The sequence below is a fragment of the Ranitomeya imitator genome, chromosome 3, assembly GCF_032444005.1.
Source record: "Ranitomeya imitator isolate aRanImi1 chromosome 3, aRanImi1.pri, whole genome shotgun sequence".
Taxonomy (NCBI): Eukaryota; Metazoa; Chordata; class Amphibia; order Anura; family Dendrobatidae; genus Ranitomeya; species Ranitomeya imitator.
The window spans coordinates 463,909,932-463,930,774 of record NC_091284.1 but is presented as its reverse complement, the minus strand read 5'-3'; the positions used below and the strand labels follow the sequence as shown (position 1 = coordinate 463,930,774).

At 42.4% G+C, this 20,843-nt stretch overlaps 1 protein-coding gene across 1 annotated transcript in view; it reads left to right on the top strand.

Annotated features, from left to right (window-relative positions):
* LOC138671660 (uncharacterized) overlaps positions 1 to 20,843 on the top strand; it is a 967,572-nt gene that overhangs the window by 139,881 nt on the left and 806,848 nt on the right. The window contains exons 21-25 of the mRNA XM_069759831.1: positions 2,368 to 2,513; positions 5,927 to 6,062; positions 6,394 to 6,534; positions 9,285 to 9,407; positions 12,386 to 12,598. Of these exons, the coding sequence (XP_069615932.1) occupies positions 2,368 to 2,513; positions 5,927 to 6,062; positions 6,394 to 6,534; positions 9,285 to 9,407; positions 12,386 to 12,598 (759 nt within the window). The remainder of the gene's footprint in view (positions 1 to 2,367; positions 2,514 to 5,926; positions 6,063 to 6,393; positions 6,535 to 9,284; positions 9,408 to 12,385; positions 12,599 to 20,843) is intronic.

Genomic DNA, 20,843 nt, shown 5'->3' with positions numbered 1-20,843 from the left:
AGCTGCCGTGATGAAAACTAAATCCCCGAGCACTAACAAATACTCGGAGGTCACCTGAGCGTGCTCAGGAAAATCCGAGCAATGAGTACACTCGCTCATCGCTATTCATCATCCATGCAAAGCAGAAAAGAGGAGGATGGCATTGCAAGAAGCAGTGAAGCACCGTACCAAGACAGCGATGCCCAGCACACCCGACCGCTCCGTAGGTAAGTATAATAAAATCTATTTTTCTTGTCTTGCATGATTGATTTAAGGCATATATTCAGCATATTAGAATGATGTATGTCATGGCTGAAAGGTGGGGGCCTTATCTCATATGGGAAAAAACTGGTGACAGGTTCCATTTAACACTTTTACCAATATTTTGCTCTAGTATCATGATTCTCATTTTGTGTGCTACCCTTTTTTCGGACCTTATAAATTATACCTCCTCAGCTTTACTCAGGTCCAGTCAGGAACTTACCTCCTTGTGGAAGCTGATCAGATTGATTTGACTGGACTGATCTCTCACAAACTTACTTGATCCTAGTTTATGTCTTTTTTTCATCACGATAGATACTATAGGACGGCAGTAGTAAACACAGTAGAGAAGATGGCATTTGAATGATTGGTGTTTTCTCCATCCTCTTCCAGTTTTACACCCAGATTATTTCTGACCGAGCAAAGTTTTGATGTATTGTTGTATTGTTTTGGAATATTTTAACATTCTATGGCAATTATTCTCTTTTTCACAATCATTTCTGCTTTTTATTCATCTCTATAAAATATATTTTTCCTATTGCCTTCTTGCTTTAGCAGTCTAAATTCTTTATTTCTATGACTTGTGGCACGTGTATGGGTACATTCCCATGGGGCATTATGATTGTGGACCATCAGCAGCAGAAATACCGACATAAAATCTCCAGCAGAAAATATGGGTGCGGGTATCATCACAAAAAAATGTGCAGTCAAATGGTAACATCTGAAGAAGAATCGAATGTCTCATATATTTCATAATCTCATACACATCTCTCTTACTGCAATTTAGTTTTAAAAAAAAAAAAAAACATCTACCTGGAAGCTATCTTATGCACTATTTAAGTCCATAGATATTAAGTATTTGACTTTGTTTGACTTTGTTATCAAAATAAACTTTAGTTATGATTTTAGTCATTCTCTATTACAGGGTTAAACTTTGCACAATATAGAGTATTTAAGGACTTTTAAATATTATTAATAGTATAATGTAAAATTATATTTTGACAGATGTCATTATCTTTAAATTAGGAGACAAGTTGATGAACAGTAAGATTAGTAACTAGCGTTTTGTACTTTAGGATCAGGAAGCGAGGAAAATGTATTATAGAGGCACTTGAAACTGCTTGAGAGAGATTAAATTAGTGGAAAACTTGGGATTGAATTCTTAAAGGCAAGATGATAAGATGTAGAGTAGCTCTCCCCTGATTTGTTTAGAATTCATCCTGTAACTTGTGCACTAATACAATATAATACAGCTAGTAATGTCTTATTTAGGTTCTCCTTTTTATCAGAAAATTAATGAATTCCTTCTCTTCAGCTAGGTGATTCAATTGTAATCCTCTGGAAATAAAATGGCATTGTTATCTTAAGAGGGTTATCATGTCAATCACAAAAATGTCCTGTATAATGAAATTACATGGACTGTACCACTAAAGTTCCTCCACATAGAGGGAAAGAAACTCCTGTCACAGTTACTGATTATGACTGCACAGCTCCTGTCACTCAATTCACAAATCACAATTCAGCCTTGTGATTATATACTTACAATGCATGGTACTAGCTTTAGCTGCCCATGTGATGCTGGTACATTGTGGGATTCATAGCAAAGCATCAAGAAATAAAATGCCTGCTGAAATCAGGGAATCTACATAGTCTGAAGAGAAACAAGGGCTGAATAACATGGAATTAAGTGCAGCATGTATAAAATCAGATAGGTTATGCAGGGATGGAAGGAAATCTCTGCAGTGCTTCTTTGAAGACTCCTTTTTTTCTAGAGACTTGGTATATATAAAAATAGAATTTGCTTACATGCATCCTAAAATGCTCTTCAAAATGTAGTATATTAAACTGTGGAGGTTTCTAAATTATGCAATCACTTTATTGTACTACTCAGAATATTTGTAACAGTTTGCCTTGTACATTGTCATTATCACACAATAGTTTAGACCCTTAATATATTTGAACAATAAAATCTATCAGACATAAATCATGCCCCTGCAATCTTGCCAACCGGTGTCCTCAGTGTCACAATTCTTTACTGAATGATCGTATTTCAGAGGTATACCACAAGAAAAAATTGCGGATAATTTTATTGTTACTTAATTTCCTATTCTAACTTTTATTTTATAGGCATTCCTTGAGGGTTTAAACAGATATGCCTATTTGTGGAAGAAAGATGTTCAATCTGAATTTCAAGATTTCCTGCATGGAAAGCAAATGGTAAAAACATTACCAAATCAAAAACATGCTGAGAATGAGATACCATTAGAAAATGAGTAAGTAATTAATTCCTTCCATGTTGTGACTTATAACTTCTCCTCAATATAATATTAAAATTCGGTTTAAGAAGGCATACTAAATGTTTACTTTATACTCTGTAATATTGGATTTCAGAAAACTAACTCAAGTATGTATAGTATAATTAATCCACAAGGCTCTACAAAAAATGTATGTATGTGTAATGCAGGTGATCTGAATGCAACAGCAGAGACAACAGGCTGGATCAACAATCCACTTCTACTTTATTCACTTAACAGAGTTAAATGTGGTAAAGATTATTATCACAGAGAAATAGCACAAGAGCAATATTCACAGTATTATTTACAGGCAACAGGCAATTATATGCATAGAGATATATTGGTAAGAACATTGCAAGAGATTTGTCCTCGAGATCAGATTGTGGTCTGCAGTTCAACTTTGGTTTAACCGGGAAAAGTGCAAACGCTGTACTTAGCTGGAACAGTCTCTAGGGTACACTTTCTGGGCCGCTTTAGCGTCAGCCAGGACCTGTCTCATCTGCAGCCTCCCCTCCCACAACTGGTACCATTAGTTTGTGCTGAAAACAATGACCCTGCTCACTCGCGTCCTCTGATCACCAGCTGATGTGAGAGTCTCTGAATAGCCAGGTCTTTCACCGGGAAGGAACAACCACGGGAAGGGCAGCATCCAATAAAGGAAAACCACCTATGCCAAAACATGGTATCCATCCACAGACCGCTGTTTCGGGGTATTTGCCCCTCATCAGTGTGGAGTAGTCCTTCCCGGTGAAAGACCTGGCTATTCATTGCTTGCATTGAGAAACACGTGATGGTGTCTCCGCGGCTTTTCTACATGCATTTGCATATTTCCCATAAGGGATGGGGGCAGTGTTCTGGATCACTGCGTTGAGAAACACGTGATGGTGTCATCCGTGGTGTTGGATGTTTTGATCTCCCCGTGGTCATTCATCCTTATGTTTAAAGTTGATGTGAGAGTCTCTGACCGTGTATTCTTTGGGTATCTTCGGTGCTTGACTGCCGAGAAGCGTCTCCTTGATCTGGTAAAGTGGGGGGGGGGGCGGGGGGCTGGTCCTCCACTGTTGACTGGCGTTGTCTGGGCTCTTGAGTGGTGTTGCTCTGGTCTTCGGTACTTAACCAGCGTAGTCTGGATCCCAGGCCTCGACTAGAGCCGTCTGAATACCGCTCACTGGCTCACAACGTCTCATCTGACTCACTCTCCAAGTATGTCCCAGTAACTCAGCAGCTGCGTCCACTAGGCCTGGCTTGGCTCTGGTCACGGCTTTCCACTGGAGTGGGGCATGGTTCGCCCTCAGAACTCAGGCCTTTTCCGGCATGTGACCACTCTTGGACTCTTCTGTGGCCATGGTGACTGCTAACCCACCTCGCAGACATACAACCTGCCCTGGTGCAGGTTCTGGCACCATCTGCTCTTCTCAGCCTGGCCAGGCCTTTTCAGGGAGTCCTTCCTGTGTGTCACCTGATCAGGTTCAGCACGCGTATTCACCCCCTCCTGCAAATCTCTAAGCATAATTTGGTTCCTACTAACACAGTGTTGGGAGTCGAGTTCCTGCCGCTGCACAGGGGGAATCTCGAACCATGTCTGCTGCGGTCTCCCATTCTGCATCGGCCACAGTGGAGCCTGCTCAGCGGAGACGTTGGTCCCAGCATCTCACTGAATCTGATACTGTGCAAAGGGTTACTGCTGCCTCTCCAGACTCTACTATTGTACCCTACACTGGTCTGCGGCAAGCAGGCTTTTCTGAGACTAAGTCCTGCTTTGCACACACTGAAAATGCCCAGGGTAAGATCTCTCAGTGGAGATCAAGGGTCACATGCTCAGGTACTGCAGCAACTTCCATTGGTCCTCCAGGAAGGTCAGGTACCTGATCAAGTTCTGTGGCAGCCTTCCATTGGTCCTTCTAGGAAGGTCCTGTAGGTGCTACAGCTATAAAAGGTTCTCATGACCGCACGGCCATGTGCTAGTATCAAATATGTACGAGCTCAGCGCTAGTGTGGTCGTGTGTGTGTGTGGTCAGGGACCCGGCTGAAATAAGCCCCTAGAATGCTGGCACCTCCGGCGAGGAGTTTTGTGTATGCAGTCAGGGACCCGGCTGAAATAAGCCCCTAGAATGCTGGCACCTCTGGCGAGGAGTTTATGTCTGAATTCAGGACTGGCTAATAGCCATTAGAATTCCGGCTCCACCGGAGAGGAGCTGCGTGTTGGTTGGACTGCATGACCACTGTCGGCTCTACTCAGTAGCTGTATCCCCTGTGAGCTAAACAGGGCACAGCGTTATCTTTACTATGGACTCTGTGAAGTAACAGAGTTCGTTTGTACCAATTTGCTTCGCCGCCTTGCTTAGCAGCAGGTTCTTTCCTGCACGGTGGATCCCGGGTTGCGAACGCACCTATCTCATTTAATAAATATATTTGGTGCGTTCCGCCAACCCTAACACACAGTTCTTTCATTTCTTTTACTTTCCCTTTCAGTTTGATTCAGCAAATGGCGGTGTTCGCTTACAGTAACTCAGTATCTTTTGTCCACCTTCTCTACTTATGGAATAATAATAAATCCACTTTACTGTTAGGTGGCATTAGCCATAGAAGAGATTAGATAATCAACAATATAAGGCCTTTACAGATCCCAAACTCTTCAGAGACTTATAATATCCCTCACCATTTTTATTAGGGGGGTACTTTTTCCTTATAATACATATTGCAACTGCTGCACATCTTAGAGATTTTCCCATGAACAAAGTACATTTTAATGAATAAATCTTGAAATATAAATAAGTTCCAAAATTGGGATTGTTTTAAAAAATGTTTCTATGCTGAGATATTCTTATAAATGTGCCTCTGTTGTGTACTGTCTTATTTGCTGTATTTGTGGAACAGTAGCTGCTCATGGTCGCACATGCACAGCTCGTGGCTCGGATAGAAAGCATAAGTGAGTATACTGATGTCATGGCAGGGACCCGCAGATGCTTGTTTGTGTGATAGAATACATTTCACCGCTTGTTTTATCACAGGAGCGAGAGTCTCAGGAGCTGTGTATGTGCAACCATGAACCATAGAAGCTCTACATGTTCAGGCACAGCAAATAACAAAGTACATAGCAATTAATTTTTAGGTGGCAACAGGATCTTCATGTCAACTACTTGTTAAATTTCTTAAAGTGCTTACCTCTTTAGTGCCTAACTCTTAAAGTGTATTAATTATCCACGTGCAGTGATCCAAAAACATTAACCTCACAACAGTGCCACCACAGTACTGTGCAAACAGTGCCACCTACAGTACTATACCATTGTAATGCCAGACACAGTGCCTTTCAAACTGTGCCAGTCACAATACTAACCAATTTTAGCAATCTGTTATAACTGACTTCTAAATATTTCCCCTTCCCAATTTAGTGACAATTCTACCCATATAAAGTCCCACAACAGTCCATTGATAGCAGCAGAGAGAGATTTCATTTTGCCTACAGTTACAGAAGTGAGTGATGGGCCGTTGTTAGAAGACTTTGACTCAGAAATCTCAGCATATGAGGTTAGTTGTTATCGCATGGATATTTCATGGCTATAGCTAATTTTTAGCTAACATGTAGTTACTTACTTGCTATGTAGTTGATCTATACCTCAGAAAAGGGTGATTTCGTTATTGACTCTTGGTTAGGAATGTTTTAGCTTCAACCTTCCTCTTTACCATGATTCCAGGTGATCTTCAGAGCTAAGAAAGTGTCTATGATTTAATGAGCTCCCTATCTTCTGTGTACCCTGTAATGCCCTGTAATATTCAGGATGTGTTTTAGTTATATTTTCCAAATACACTTTTGTAGTTATTACCAAAATACAATGGAATGTTATTTTTTTAATGGCAGAAGGCCAGAGACAGCATTCTGAGACTCCAAGATCTTCAGCAATGCAAATGGATTCAAATAGACTTTCGGCCAATCAAGCAGGTTCTCAGTGCATATGCCCTCCAGTGGATGTGGACCTTTACAAAGTACCTTATAGAACAGGTAAATTGCTTTTCTTGCTTTCATTGTGGCAGTTTTGAAGGGAATCTGTCACCAGGTTTTTGCTACCCCATCTGAGAGCAGTGTGATGTAGGGGCAAAGACCCTGATTTCAGGGATGCTTACTTCAGTTGTAATAAAATCACAATTTTATCTGTTGCAGATCTACCTGTTGTCAACAAGAAAATAAAGCCAGCTCACCACCTTCCAGGTGCACGGGAACTCCGTCCTGATGAGACGATATGTAGCAGAGAAAAAAAAAGTCTTTGTTCCAGCGATCGAAACGCGTCACCTGCTGTTTCTGTGTGCACATGGTGTGGTCTTGGAGCATGCCTTTTGTCATTTTTAATTGATGAAATAAATTTTGAAGATTTTATCTAAGGAGCTGGAACAAAGACTTTTTTTTTTTCAGATCTACCTGTTCTCTAAATGCTGAGCTCTGTACAACCCCACTCACACCACTGATTGACAGCTTTCTATGTGCACTGCTCATAGGCAGAGAACTGCCAATCAGTGGTGGGGGTAGGGTTAGACACAGGTCATGAATATGGAGGACTACTTGACAACAAGTTTACTAGTCCTCTAGTAATAATCCCCTGCTGATAACATAGTGATTTTATCAAAACTACAGCAAGCAGCCCAGTGACACATTTCAAGACTTAGGGTACCGTCACACTATACGATTTACCTACGATCACGACCAGCGATATGACCTGGCCGTGATCGTAGGTAAATCGTAGTGTGGTCGCTGGGGAGCTGTCACACAGACAGCTCTCCAGCGACCAACGATGCCGAGGTCCCCGGGTAACCAGGGTAAACATCGGGTTACTAAGCGCAGGACCACGCTTAGTAACCCGATGTTTACCCTGGTTACCAGCGTAAAAAAAAACAAACAGCACATACTTACATTCTGGTGTCCGTCAGGTCCCTTGCCATCTCTGCTTCCCGCACTCAGTGACTGCCGGCCGTAAAGTGAAAGTGAAAGCACACGTCACCGCTGTGCTCTGCTTTCACTTTACGGCCGGCAGTCACTGAGTGCGGGAAGCAGACGGCAAGGGACCTGACGGACACCAGAATGTAAGTATGTGCTGTTTGTTTTTTTTTAGTTTTACGCTTGTAACCAGGGTAAACATCGGGTTACTAAGCGCGGCCCTGCGCTTAGTAACCCAATGTTTACCCTGGTTACAAGCGAACGCATCGCTAGATCGCATCGCTAGATCGGTGTCACACACACCGATCTAGCGATGACAGCGGGAGATCCAGCGACGAAAGAAAGTTCTAAACGATCTGCTACGACGTACGATTCTCAGCAGGATCCCTGATCGCTGGTGTGTGTCAGACACAGCGATATCGTATGGATATCGCTGGAACGTCACGAATCGTACCGTCGTAGCGATCGAAATGACAGTGTGTGACGGTACCCTTAGACTTATGAGTAAAGATTATTATTATTATTATTACTATTACTTAGGGTCATTGTCTATACTATCAATATTCTTGTCTTTGCTGCTCTCAGGTTAGGTGTAAAAAACCTGGTGACAGATTCCCTTTAACAGACTAGACTATACCAATGATATCACACTTCTGTACATTTGTGTGTATTAGGACATTACTTTAACATTAACGAAGAACAAGAAGAGCTTGTAATTTAGGAAGATACCTGTTTGGAATATTATCATGCTGGTTACATGATGGCTACACAGTGGGCATTGTTGACATCAAAACAAGACCATTAGGGAGTGGATTCGGGCAGTTAATGCTTAAACACAAGGAAACATGACAAGGGGAAAATGGAAACAAGCTTTGCATTAGTGATTTATGGTGGAACCTTGTCAGATTACGAGTTTTGAGTTTGTTCGTTTATGTGTAAGCCAAGATTTTCCAAGAGACATGTTGTGTGATGTCTACCCTGTTTAGGTTTTATTGCAGGTTCCCATCTGGTCTGTTGTATCAATCGTAGTGCAGATATCGCAGTTACCAAATGTTAAATCTGTGATTATTGTGCCATAAGCACAACAGAATGCCAACATTTCGTATGAGAGCTGGAAATAAATTTTGTATTCATAAAGGCACAGTAGTTACCGTACTTGCAAATGTAACCCCTGCTGTCATGAGATCTACTAGCCAAGCAAAGTTTAGATCAGACACAGTTGGTTAAAATCTCTTTATACCTGTGTATATATATATATATATATATATATATGTATGTGTAAACAAAAATCTCATCAAAAAAGGTCAAATGAGTTGAACATCACTAGTTGTATTGTGCCAGGATAATACTGAAAAGTATTGAAAACCTGTTTACCATAATAATCACTTCTAATTGAATATTTATGCTTAAAATGGTTTTCCAAGAATATTTTTTGTCCACTTCCAGCCATGCCGAGCACTGGATCTCCGCTGCCCCCAGTCTTTGTTGACAGGTTGCAGTCATGACAACGTGACTATAATGCACGTGACCACTGTTCCCAATCACTAGGATCAGCAGTGTCCTGTCAACTACCTGGGTCATCACAGATAAATGTAATAATTGGGCATAGCAGTCACCTGCACTGTAGTTGTGACGTCAGCACTGATGTCTGCCAGGAAAGAGAGCGAGCACCAGAACATCAGAGGGTGAGCGGCGTTCAGTTTGTTATTTTCAACCCTGACAAGTCTGAGAAGTAAAAAATTAAATATTTTGGAAACCATTTTAAGAGTAGTTGGTCGTAATTAAATATTATCACAATTCATTGCACATTTCCTTTATTGTAGACTACTGCTACGTTAAAAAGCTTAGATTCTTTTCTAAGAAGGTCTGAGCCTCAGATAGAAAGTATAACAGGCGATGAGCGGGATACAGGATCTTTCATGAAGATGATGCGCCTTTTTAATGAGGTACGGACTTTTATTTAAATATAATGTATATTAATAATTTCCATCCAGTTAATATCTGTTTTACCAATAGCGATAACTTATCACATCTGAGAGTTTGCTACAATATTATTCTGTCTAGGAAATCCTCCGTAATCTGTACAAATAGAACAGGAGGCTAAAGAAATGTATTCAGACTGCAAGATTGTGCCAAAAAATAGGCCAGAGAATTGATCTGTGCTGTCACTGTCTGCAGTGTTGGACTTGGGTGGTAAGGACCCACTGGTAACATTGACTTTGAGGTCTGACTGTTCAGTTACATACAAATCTTACATTACCCTTAATCATAAATTCATATAATGATAAACTAGTTAGATTGTTCAATGAATGATGAGATGTTGCCTGTGTCTGCACATAGTGAATCAAATCTATTGTACCCATTACTGGTCATGTTGGGGGTAAGTGGCTTACTCCGGCACAGGGGCCAAGGGGAGATTCACCAGCTCCATTGTGGGCCAGTCAGAGCCTGAGTGTCTAGCTCTTTCGAAGGATTGTCTACAGTGGTTACAAAACTTCAACTTGTCAGTAGTATTAGCTTACATGTGTTGGAAGCATGGTGGCTAAGTACTTTGCATTGTAACATTGCAGTGCTCGGTCCCCAGATTGAATCTCACAAAGTAGTATAGGCCCGATTCATTAAGACTGGCATTGTACGTGTTCGTCTTAATGACGGGGCGTGTAGGAGTAAGATGCACCTAATTCATCTAGTGGCAAACACCACTTAATGAGTTCGGTGCATCTTACAAGCGCTGTTTACTTACGCAAGAAATGCTACTCCAATCTGGGACTGTAGTACATTTCTGATGAAATTTACACCACTAAATGAATGCTAAGTGTACTTCGCCACACTCCCGCCCACCAAAGCTCTGCCCGTTTTAGTGAAACTGGCAGAAAACTGGAAAAAATTGTGAGCAACTTCTCATTACGTAAAAAATTGACAACATTTTAAGGTGATTTAGGGTACAATTCTGACATAAACACCTTAGTACGGTAAATTGATTCCTACATCTGAAAGTATTTTGTAAGTTCATCCTGTTTGCAAGGGTTCCCTTAGGGTAATTTAGTTTCTTCCCACAAACCAAAAATATTCTGAAAGGTTAATTGGCTTTATGAAATTGAACATTGAGAGATGAGTGCCTAAGTGGCAGCCAATGACCCCCTCCCTGCTACACAACTTTCCATAAAAGAATAAGAGTTTGCAGGTTGCTTTTTGAATCCCTTTTGTGTGGGGAAGAGGCGTTGCAAATGTTTATTGCAGTGGTTCAACCTCAGTATGAAAGCACAGAAGTTCACATTCACTGACAAGTAGGGATCCACATCACTGTAGATCAGGGGTGTCAAACTGCATTCCTCATGGCTGCAAACAGGTCATGTTTTCAGGATTTCCTTGTACTGCACAGGTGATAATTTAATCACCTACACACATCATGATTACAGCACCTTGTGCAATGCTAAGGAAATCTTGAAAACACGCATGGTTTGCGGCCCTCGAGGAATGCAGTTTGACACCCCTGCTGTAGATCATACTTACAAAAAATAAAGAAAAAAATCTCCGTAAATGTATATATCGCAGTCACATGAAAAAAGTTATTGTTTTTTTAGATGTAGCTATACCCAGTGATGCTCCATGTGCCTTATGCATTGCCGACACATACTATACATGTACACATTAAACTAATATTCCCTCCAGAACATGTCAATAACTATGAGCGGCTCGGTGAGGCATGTGTCATTGTTATAATTAAATAAATGAAGTATCAGTTCTGTTGGCAGGAGCCTAAGAGTTCCTTTCCGTTGACCTGTTTTGTTTCCGCTAATGTGATCTGTTTAACATAACTGGATGTGACTACAATTCGTACTGGCTGGCCTTTAGTACAGTCATACATCAAGTTTTGCCCTCAGCACACATTAATTAGAGGATAAATCCTTATGCAAGGAAGTGCTGCCAATCCCCATGAGGAGCCAGCAACTATGCATCCTAGAGTCCAAGCTCTACATTCATCACAGACATTACGGCACTGTCTGATCCCTGGTTAGGGTTATTGACATATCCTTGTAAACATGACTTTTCTAATGAATAAGGTAGAAGAAGCACAAAATTGTGTATATGCATTGTTTAGCATGGATCTTTCTGTATCTACCGGATTTGATAAATACAAAATCTTCTAAAAAAAGGGGGCTCCATGGGCTGCTTCTTTCTGTTGGTACGTTTAGGTGTCTCCAGATTCATAAAATGTTATTTAGAGGATGATGAATATTTGAGGTTAACTCAGTAATTCTAAGATGAGACTGACCCAGAAAATGCCCAGCTAATGAATATTTTGTGTCTGTCTAAAAAATATTGTATTTGTAATAACGCAATTTCTTTCATAAAAACAAAAAAGTGAAATAAAATAAAAGTTGAATGTAGGTGTTTCTACTGGATACTGTTGAAACTTCAATATTTGAAAGTCAGAATCAACCTTCACAAAAATCTGATGTGTAACTATTGAATTCAAGCTCGGAGGGGATATTCTTGCCCTAGAGGGGACATTTATAAACATGGTTAATGTGGGTCAGCAATTATTGTGCAACTGTACTCCAATGTCCTAAATTGAGTACAAAATCTGGCATTTTTTTGTGCAGTTGAAGAATAAAATGCAACATGCCACTCAAAAAGGCGCAAAAAAGCATCTTTTGATTTGCAATATCTTGCACCATTTTGATGAATTTGTAAGAAAATCCACCAGTGGAATAAAAACACACACAAAAAAACAAGGCAAATTTTGAATCAGGGTCTTACTGTTTTTTTTTTTTTTAAGTACAATTCCTATATCAATGCAAGCATTTACATGTTTTATAGGTGCTGTTCTCATGCCATGTTTTACATCAAAATCTGTTCAAGCTGCTGTCATTTGTGTATGTAATGTTTAATGCTTATGTACCATGTCTTACTGAATAAGGTTTCTTCTAAGCAAGTGGAAATGGAGGTGCAGTTTGCTGTGTTGCAGAAGACAGTCACACTTTTGGGAAAGCATCAGATGCCTCTTCCAACAGAGAGTGAGCTTCTTTATAGGACAATGCCAGCACGCTGGAACAATATGAAAACCAAGATGTCTCTTGCCAAGCAGCGTCTGGGTCCTAGGATACAGGAGGAAGCCGAAATTGTCACCAGGGTAATTTCTCATCGATGAATTCATTTTAAAGACAGTCTTTTTGTATGCTGCTACTACTTGAAAGAATTGTATTCTTTATGTGTCTTTAATGTGCCAGGAAGTTTAGGAAGGCATGTACACAAGGTTCAGGCCAAAGAGTTTCTGTTCCAGGTTCCAGTTTTATTTTGACAATGTTTTAAAACAATTAAAAGACCCAATTATGTGGTAGAACACTCTGCACTGGTGTACTTTACCACAATCCATCCATCAATAATGCTGGAACTGCCACCATACAGCATTTTAGTAATCATTTAAAGCATTCATTCAGATGCCATACTGTCAGACAAGGTGGTGCTCAGCAACCACCCGAGCATTCTATAAAGTCCACTTTGAAGCCACGAATGGACAAGTTAGTTTGCTTATTGCATAATTGGGGCCGCAAGATGTAACATAGAGCTACGGCTACAGCTGATTCATGTGTTTGTTATGCTTCTTCTAATCCATGACATCTGATGTCAAACCGCCCCTCTTAAATCTGGTTAGCTCAACTTTAAAGTTAACCTGACAGCTGATACTTGCTGCCGCATGTAGGCAGAGACCTTTCAATCCAGGGCAAGTTGCCAGAGCCCCCCTATCTGACTAGCCCCAGCACGACTCAGTACCCTGTGGCTATTAAAGTATCTTTTTCTCTGAAACACCACAGTATTTTAGAGTCAAACTTATCTGGCTGAGATCATACTGCCTGTGTCTCATACATATTGTCCCTGGTTCGAGCAGCATGTATCAGCTGTCAGGTTATCTTTATGCATACCAAAATACTTTGCAATAAAAGTACTCAATCAAACATGGGTATATTTACTTATTTACCCATGCTGAGATGTAAAAACATATTTTCTGCATCAAAATTAGAAGATGACGTGTGGTCATTAAGACCAATTGGTCCTGTGGCCTCCACTTTGAGACTCAATTGTGCTTTTCACCTTAGCAGCGCTTTTTGTGTATCTCCTTCCCGTAGCGATATTTATGTGCATCCCTTCCATTAGCAGTGTATCCCTTAGCAGTGTTCTGGATTAATATCCTGTGCTTCCTCTGTTCAATGAGTTTAGGAGAGCGTTTTCCCAATTGCAAAGATCACATATGCTCACTAAAACGCTGGAATATCGATTTATTTTACCAATGTTAAATCGGTCACACACACAATTACATACAAAGCGCACTTGCTTTTACATGTAAAATAGTGATCAGTGCAAAAGGGGTCTCCCGAATTTGACAGAGGCCACGTTCAAGTAGACCTTATGATGGATCTCGACCTCACGAATGAAGCCGTAGCCTTGGCCTGTTTCCACATAAGTAAGCCGGCCATAGGTGCGGCGACCAGCCATAGCGCCACGTCCCGGCTGGCGCAACTCTACCCAAGCTTCCTTCTCCTTCTTCTTTTGTTCTACTACACTGACGATCTAGGCCAGCTGGTCTGAAGATGGAAACGGACCTTCATTTGTGTGGGCAGGACGTGTGGCCCCATGGAACGCCTGGGTGCTTGCGATGTACCTCCCCTCCAGCACCTGGCAAGCTGTCGTACGCCCCGGGACCTCTGACCCCTTTGGCTCTGGTCGGTCAGTTGGGAAGCAATTTGGGAAGGCTCCGAGAGCAGACAATGGGAACGAGGTCTCGCTCTCTTGGGTCATGGGACGAGGCTCACTTTCTGCCTCGGTTGGTCATCTCTGGATCACGTCCTCTCCACGACCTTTGTATCCTTCCGCGGAAGTGGTGCAGACTGATCCTTCTAGAAGTAGTCCCAGCTGCGACCTAGCTTCCAGTTCAGGCTCCCGTGGTTGTGAAGACTTCGGCCTTTCAGCCGACGGCAACGGTCTTGATGGGCATCCGGGCTCCGACTCCACAGGCTCCCGATGTTGATCACTTCGCCCCACGGGGCTCTGTCTTTTGTCTCCATCTGGATGGTGTATGACCTCAGGCAGCCGCCGAGGTCCTCCGGCTTCAGGTATTGGCAGTGTTCCCCAGTCTTTGCTGTTCCACGGCACAGACCGGGCGCAACCTCTCTCCTGTCTCCACTGCCACTCGCTCACTCCTCCAGAGCCACAAGAACAATGCATTGCTGCTAGATCATATAATGATACCCACGCAGCCGCATCAGTGACTCTCTTCTTGGCCCCATCCATACCTTTTTAAGTCGCTTCAGTAGGCGTGGGGATACGTTTCTTCGGTGGTTCCTTTGGAGGCGTCGCTCAAAGGATCTTCGCCCCATTTCAGCGAAGACACACCGACAAAGGGTACAATTATAGCAATAGTCCTTCTTTTTGGCGCCACTCACCACCATCTTGGTCGACCATCTTTGCCGTGTCAGTCCTTAGCAAATTCACGGTCACATCCAGGTTTTCCACCATCTCCAGCGCATCCGTACCTCCTGAAGTTGGGCGTTAGTCATGTCCAAAACATTTTCTTCTTTCTTCATCGCCGTCCCGGCTTCACCGCCATATGGGGCAGTGAGATCCTGCCGACTACGCCAAGTGTAGGAGGGGAAGCCAGGGAGGTAGCCATGGCTGACATCAATCCTTGTATCACTCCCTGGACTCCCTCCCGCATAAGATCACATCTATCTGTTGCAGTACCTTGTAGCTGGCTCTCTGCGCCATCTGGACTTGCCCGGTACGGGGATGAATTCCTCACAGATGGTTCCGCAATAAAGGAGACACACTCCAGTTTAACTTCAATGTTAACTGTTTTATTCAGCACAGCTAGTTCAAATACAATGCAAAATTTCTTCCTTTCTGTCCCTTCTCTGTCCTTTCCTTCTCTATGCTCAGCCCAGGGTCGAACCGTACCTTCCAGTCCCACAGATTCTGTTTCATCCAGAATTCTTGCCTCACATGGGGGAGTCCTACACCTTTTCTGCCTGGTTCTAAGAACTGCCGCCCAGGCAAAGATCTACCACATCTTGCTTGTACTGCCCGGCTAAACAAACTTCTCTGTCTCTCTCTGGAGACAGGTTCCTTTAGCTGCATCTGCAGCGCTGCCGTACTCCTTTCCTCCTAGAGGAATCCTTTGGTACTATGTGTGCTATGCTGGTTCCCTTCCTTGAACATTGCGGGGCACAGCGACTCCTGGCCAGGCAGCCCAGTGAGCTACATGGGCGCCCGGGCCCTGACTGACTAAACAGGAAGCTTACACTATCCTTATTCCACTATGCCCCTCCTACTCTAACTATATACCATAGTGCCCCCATCTAGTGGCCAACTATGGACACTACGCCCCCTAACACTATATGAAGCCCGGGGACAAACTTTCCCTATAAACTATATGTGCAAGTTTATAGCAAACAATGGCATTACATAAATATACAGAGCAATACTGCTTATGGAAAACATAGCAATGCTCTTGTACACGGTGGTAATACACTTTATGTGTAGCTGTACAACCGTAAACGGTCACATGAATAACATATACATTGTCTACACTAAAAAGGGGTTGGGGAGGAGAAGGGAACAAAAATATATTTACATCCCCTACACATATTCCTCTGGGAAATTAAATATGCAAATTGCTTCTTCAGAGTTTTTCTCATGGTGCTAGCAGGGATCTCACCGAGGTCATGGCAGTTCAGCCCGGCTGGCTGGGAACGCAGCCTCAGTGACCAGAGGTAACCTCGATGATGTCACTGCTAGTCACTGAGGCTGCACTCGTAGCAGTTCATACACCAGTGGTTCTCAGCCTGGACGGTAGCATTTTGCCCCCGTCTAGGTTGAAAACTGTTTATCTCCTAGTCATGGATTATGGCGTGAGACATATCGACCGACAGGTGAGGGATATTGTTGTTTTTTATTTTTGTTTTATTACAGAAGACGAGGGCTTCGGTGGAATAGGCGTTTGATGAATATAACTGTGTTTGATTTTTTTTAAATAAAAAACTGTGTTTTGTTTTATTTCTAATAAAAGACTTTATTCTTGCTGTGTCTTTATTTACAATATAACTATAGGATTACTAATGGATAGGTGTCTTATGGATGCCTCTCCATTACTAATCCATCGGCTTAATGTCACCTGACAATACAAAGGTGGCATCAACCCCACAAATATTAACCTGAACATGCCACCACTACAGGGCAAGTGGGAAGAGCCGGGCAAAGCCCCAGAATTGGTGTATCTAATAGATGTGCCTTTTCCTGGCAGCTGAGGGCTGCTATTTTTAGGCTGGGGGCCAATATCCATGGCCCCTTACCAGCCTGAGAATACCAGCCCATAGATGTCTGCTTTAGCAAGACTGGTTGTCAAAAATGGGGGGCTCACGCTGTTTTTTTAAGATTATTTATTTAAATAATTACCAAAAACAGCGTGGGGACCCCTCTATTCTTGATAACCAGCCTTGCTGAAGGTGGCAGCTGAGGGTTAAAGCCTCCAGCTGTGCGTTTTTCTTGGCTGGTTATAAAAAATATTATTTATATTATATTTATTTACAGCGCAGGAGCCGGCTAATGAATACTCCCATCAGCCGGTCCTGCTCTCGCTGTTATTAGTGGCAGCAGGCATCGGATGATGGGAGCAGTAGTCCCATCAGCTGACACCAGTGATCGGAGGTAAACTTTATACCTTCAATCACAGCTGAGCGCTCACACTGTCTTTTGACAGGCGGTGATGATTTCACTGCCGATCAGAATTGGTGTTTGACGCGCTGTCATGCACATGACAGCATGGCACACTGGATGTTCGGGCCCCCCATTCAAGTAAATGGTGTTAGGAGTTGAGTTCCCGCCGCTGCACAGGGGGAATCTTGAACCATGTCTGCTGCGGTCTCCCATTCTGCATCGGCCGCAGTGGAGCCTGCTCAGCGGAGACGTCAGTCCCAGCGTCTCACTGAATCTGATACTGTGCAAAGGGTTACTGCTGCCTCTCCAGGCTCTACTATTGTACCCTGCACTGGTCTGCGGCAAGCAGGCTTTTCTGGGACTAAGTCCTGCTTTGCACACACTGAGCATGCCCAGGGTAAGATCCCTCAGTGGAGATCAAGGGTCACATGCTCAGGTACTGCAGCAACTTCCATTGGTCCTCCAGGAAGGTCCTGTACTTGATCAAGTTCTGTGGCAGCCTTCTATTGGTCCTTCTTGGAAGGTCCTGTAGGTGCTACAGCTATAAACGGTTCTCATGACCGCACGGCCATGCGCTAGTAACAAATATGTACGAGCTCAGTGCCAGTGTGGTCGTGTGTGTGGTCAGGGACCCGGCTAAAATAAGCCCCTAGGATGCTAGCACCTCCGGCGAGGAGTTTTGTGTATGCAGTCAGGGACCCGGCTGAAATAAGCCTCTAGAATGCTGGCACCTCCGGCGAGGAGTTTATGGCTGAATTCAGGGCTGGCTAATAGCCAATAGAATTCCGGCTCCACCAGAGAAGAGCTGCGTGTTGGTTGGACTGCATGACCACTGTCAGCTCTACACAGGAGCTGTGTCCCCTGTGAGCTAAACAGGGCACAGCGTTATCTCTGCTACGGGCTCTGTGAAGTAACAGAGTTCGTTTGTACTAATTTGCTTCACCGCCTTGCTTAGCAGCAGGTTCTTTCCTGCACGGTGGGTCTCGGGTTGCGAACGCACCTATCTCATCTAATAAATATATTCTGTGCGTTCCGCCAACCCTAACACATGGGGTCTGGATTTAGGCTCGGGTCGGGTACTGTTCTGGTACCCAAACCTGAACTGTTTGTAACTGTTCGCCAAAACCGCCAGACCCGAACATGCAGGTGGTTTCCACCCATCTCTACTGGGAGCTAATCCTGTGTGAATCGGTGATAACAAAAAAATTGCAAATCTTCAGCAGAAATATTAGAGTGAGCCTCAGATTTTTTCCATGCAAACTACAAATCAGGTTTTTATTGTGTGAACACATCCCTATCAAGTTACATCTTTTATGGTCCATAATACTTTATTCTCTAGGTCTTGGTTCAGTTTTCTCTGTCTTAAGTATCTATAGCAACCTCTTCTTGTTATGCTTTACTCTCACAGAGGTCAAGATTAATAAGTGAAGCTTAATGGTTTATAGACTCAGATGTTATATTAATATATGTAAACTGTACATAGACAGAAGAGGTCAATCCAATTTAATTACTAAAGTACTACTGAATTGCAATACTCTATGTAAGCCAGTTTATTCACTTGTATGCTATTCTGTGCAGGTTAAGTAGTGTCACCGAAAATTACATGATGATTTTCCAGTGATATCTTGAGAAGAATATAGCTTTTTTAGAGCCTGAAAACAAGACATTCCCTGCTTGGATAAACTAATGCGGTAGTAGAGTTTTCTAAGGCTGTGTTCACAACACAATGCCAATTATTTTTTCATTTGTGTGTTACGTTTTGATCAGCCAATTATTAAAGAATATTCAGAGCACAATAAAAAAGCTGAATTAAAAAAAAGGAATACCCTTGTTGAAAATACCCACCAATGGATGCTGCCTGATTAGAAGTACTGCCTGGACATAGCACTAATTCTTCAAAAGTTGGTGGTCTGTGAGTTTTTATGACATCATTCACATTGTAATATGTTAGCGCTTTAGAAATAAAAATTATTATTACTCATCATCATCATCAGACAGACACATGGTGCTGAAATGGACCTAAAGAGAAGGTGATAGTGGCATGGAGGAAATGTGTTTGATACGACTAGTGTCTCTATGTTACAGTGTCCATTTTAGGACGTGATCAGATATCAAAGTCAAACAACAGAATAATGTCAATTTGAGGCTAAATACCCTGTCTCAGAACGGGCTTTGATATCTGACTTTGATAACTGACTTTGACATCCGAATCTGATATTTGACTTTGACATCTTACTTTGATATGTGACTTTGACATTTGATATTTGACCATGTCCTAAAAGGGACACTACTATGGAGTAAGACTGAAATATCACACATACAGTGGGAAAAATAAGTATTTGATACACTGTTGATTTTACAAGCTTTCACGCCTACAAAGAATGGAAAGGTCTGCAATTTTTATTTCATTGTGTGATTTTTACATAATTAATTTTCAGTTCATTGCATGAAATAAGTATTTGATACAATATAAAAAGCAGAACTTAATATTTGGTACAGAAACCTTTGCTTGCAATTATAGAGGTCACACGTTTGCTGTAGTTCTTTGCACAAACTGCAGCAGGAATTTTGGCTCACTCCTCCACACAGATCTTTTCCATGTCTTTCAGGTTTTAGGGCTGTCAGTGGGCAACATTGAGTTTCAACTCCCTCTAAAGATTTTCTATTGTGTTCAGGTCTGGAGACTGGCTAGGCCACTCCAGGACCTTGAAATGTTTCTCACAGAGCCACTCCTAGCCCTGGCTGTGAGTTTCAGGTCATTGTAACATAGTAACATAGTAACATAGTTAGTAAGGCCGAAAAAGACATTTGTCCATTCAGTTCAGCCTATATTCCATCATAATAAATCCCCAGATCTACGTCCTTCTACAGAACCTAATTGTATGATACAATATTGTTCTGCTCCAGGAAGACATCCAGGCCTCTCTTGAACCCCTCGACTGAGTTCGCCATCACCACCTCCTCAGGCAAGCAATTCCAGATTCTCACTGCCCTAACAGTAAAGAATCCTCTTCTATGTTGGTGGAAAAACCTTCTCTCCTCCAGACGCAAAGAATGCCCCCTTGTGCCCGTCACCTTCCTTGGTATAAACAGATCCTCAGCGAGATATTTGTATTGTCCCCTTATATACTTATACATGGTTATTAGATCGCCCCTCAGTCGTCTTTTTTCTAGACTAAATAATCCTAATTTCGCTAATCTATCTGGGTATTGTAGTTCTCCCATCCCCTTTATTAATTTTGTTGCCCTCCTTTGTACTCTCTCTAGTTCCATTATATCCTTCCTGAGCACCGGTGCCCAAAACTGGACACAGTACTCCATGTGCGGTCTAACTAGGGATTTGTACAGAGGCAGTATAATGCTCTCATCATGTGTATCCAGACCTCTTTTAATGCACCCCATGATCCTGTTTGCCTTGGCAGCTGCTGCCTGGCACTGGCTGCTCCAGGTAAGTTTATCATTAACTAGGATCCCCAAGTCCTTCTCCCTGTCAGATTTACCCAGTGGTTTCCCATTCAGTGTGTAATGGTGATATTGATTCCTTCTTCCCATGTGTATAACCTTACATTTATCATTGTTAAACCTCATCTGCCACCTTTCAGCCCAAGTTTCCAACTTATCCAGATCCATCTGTAGCAGAATACTATCTTCTCTTGTATTAACTGCTT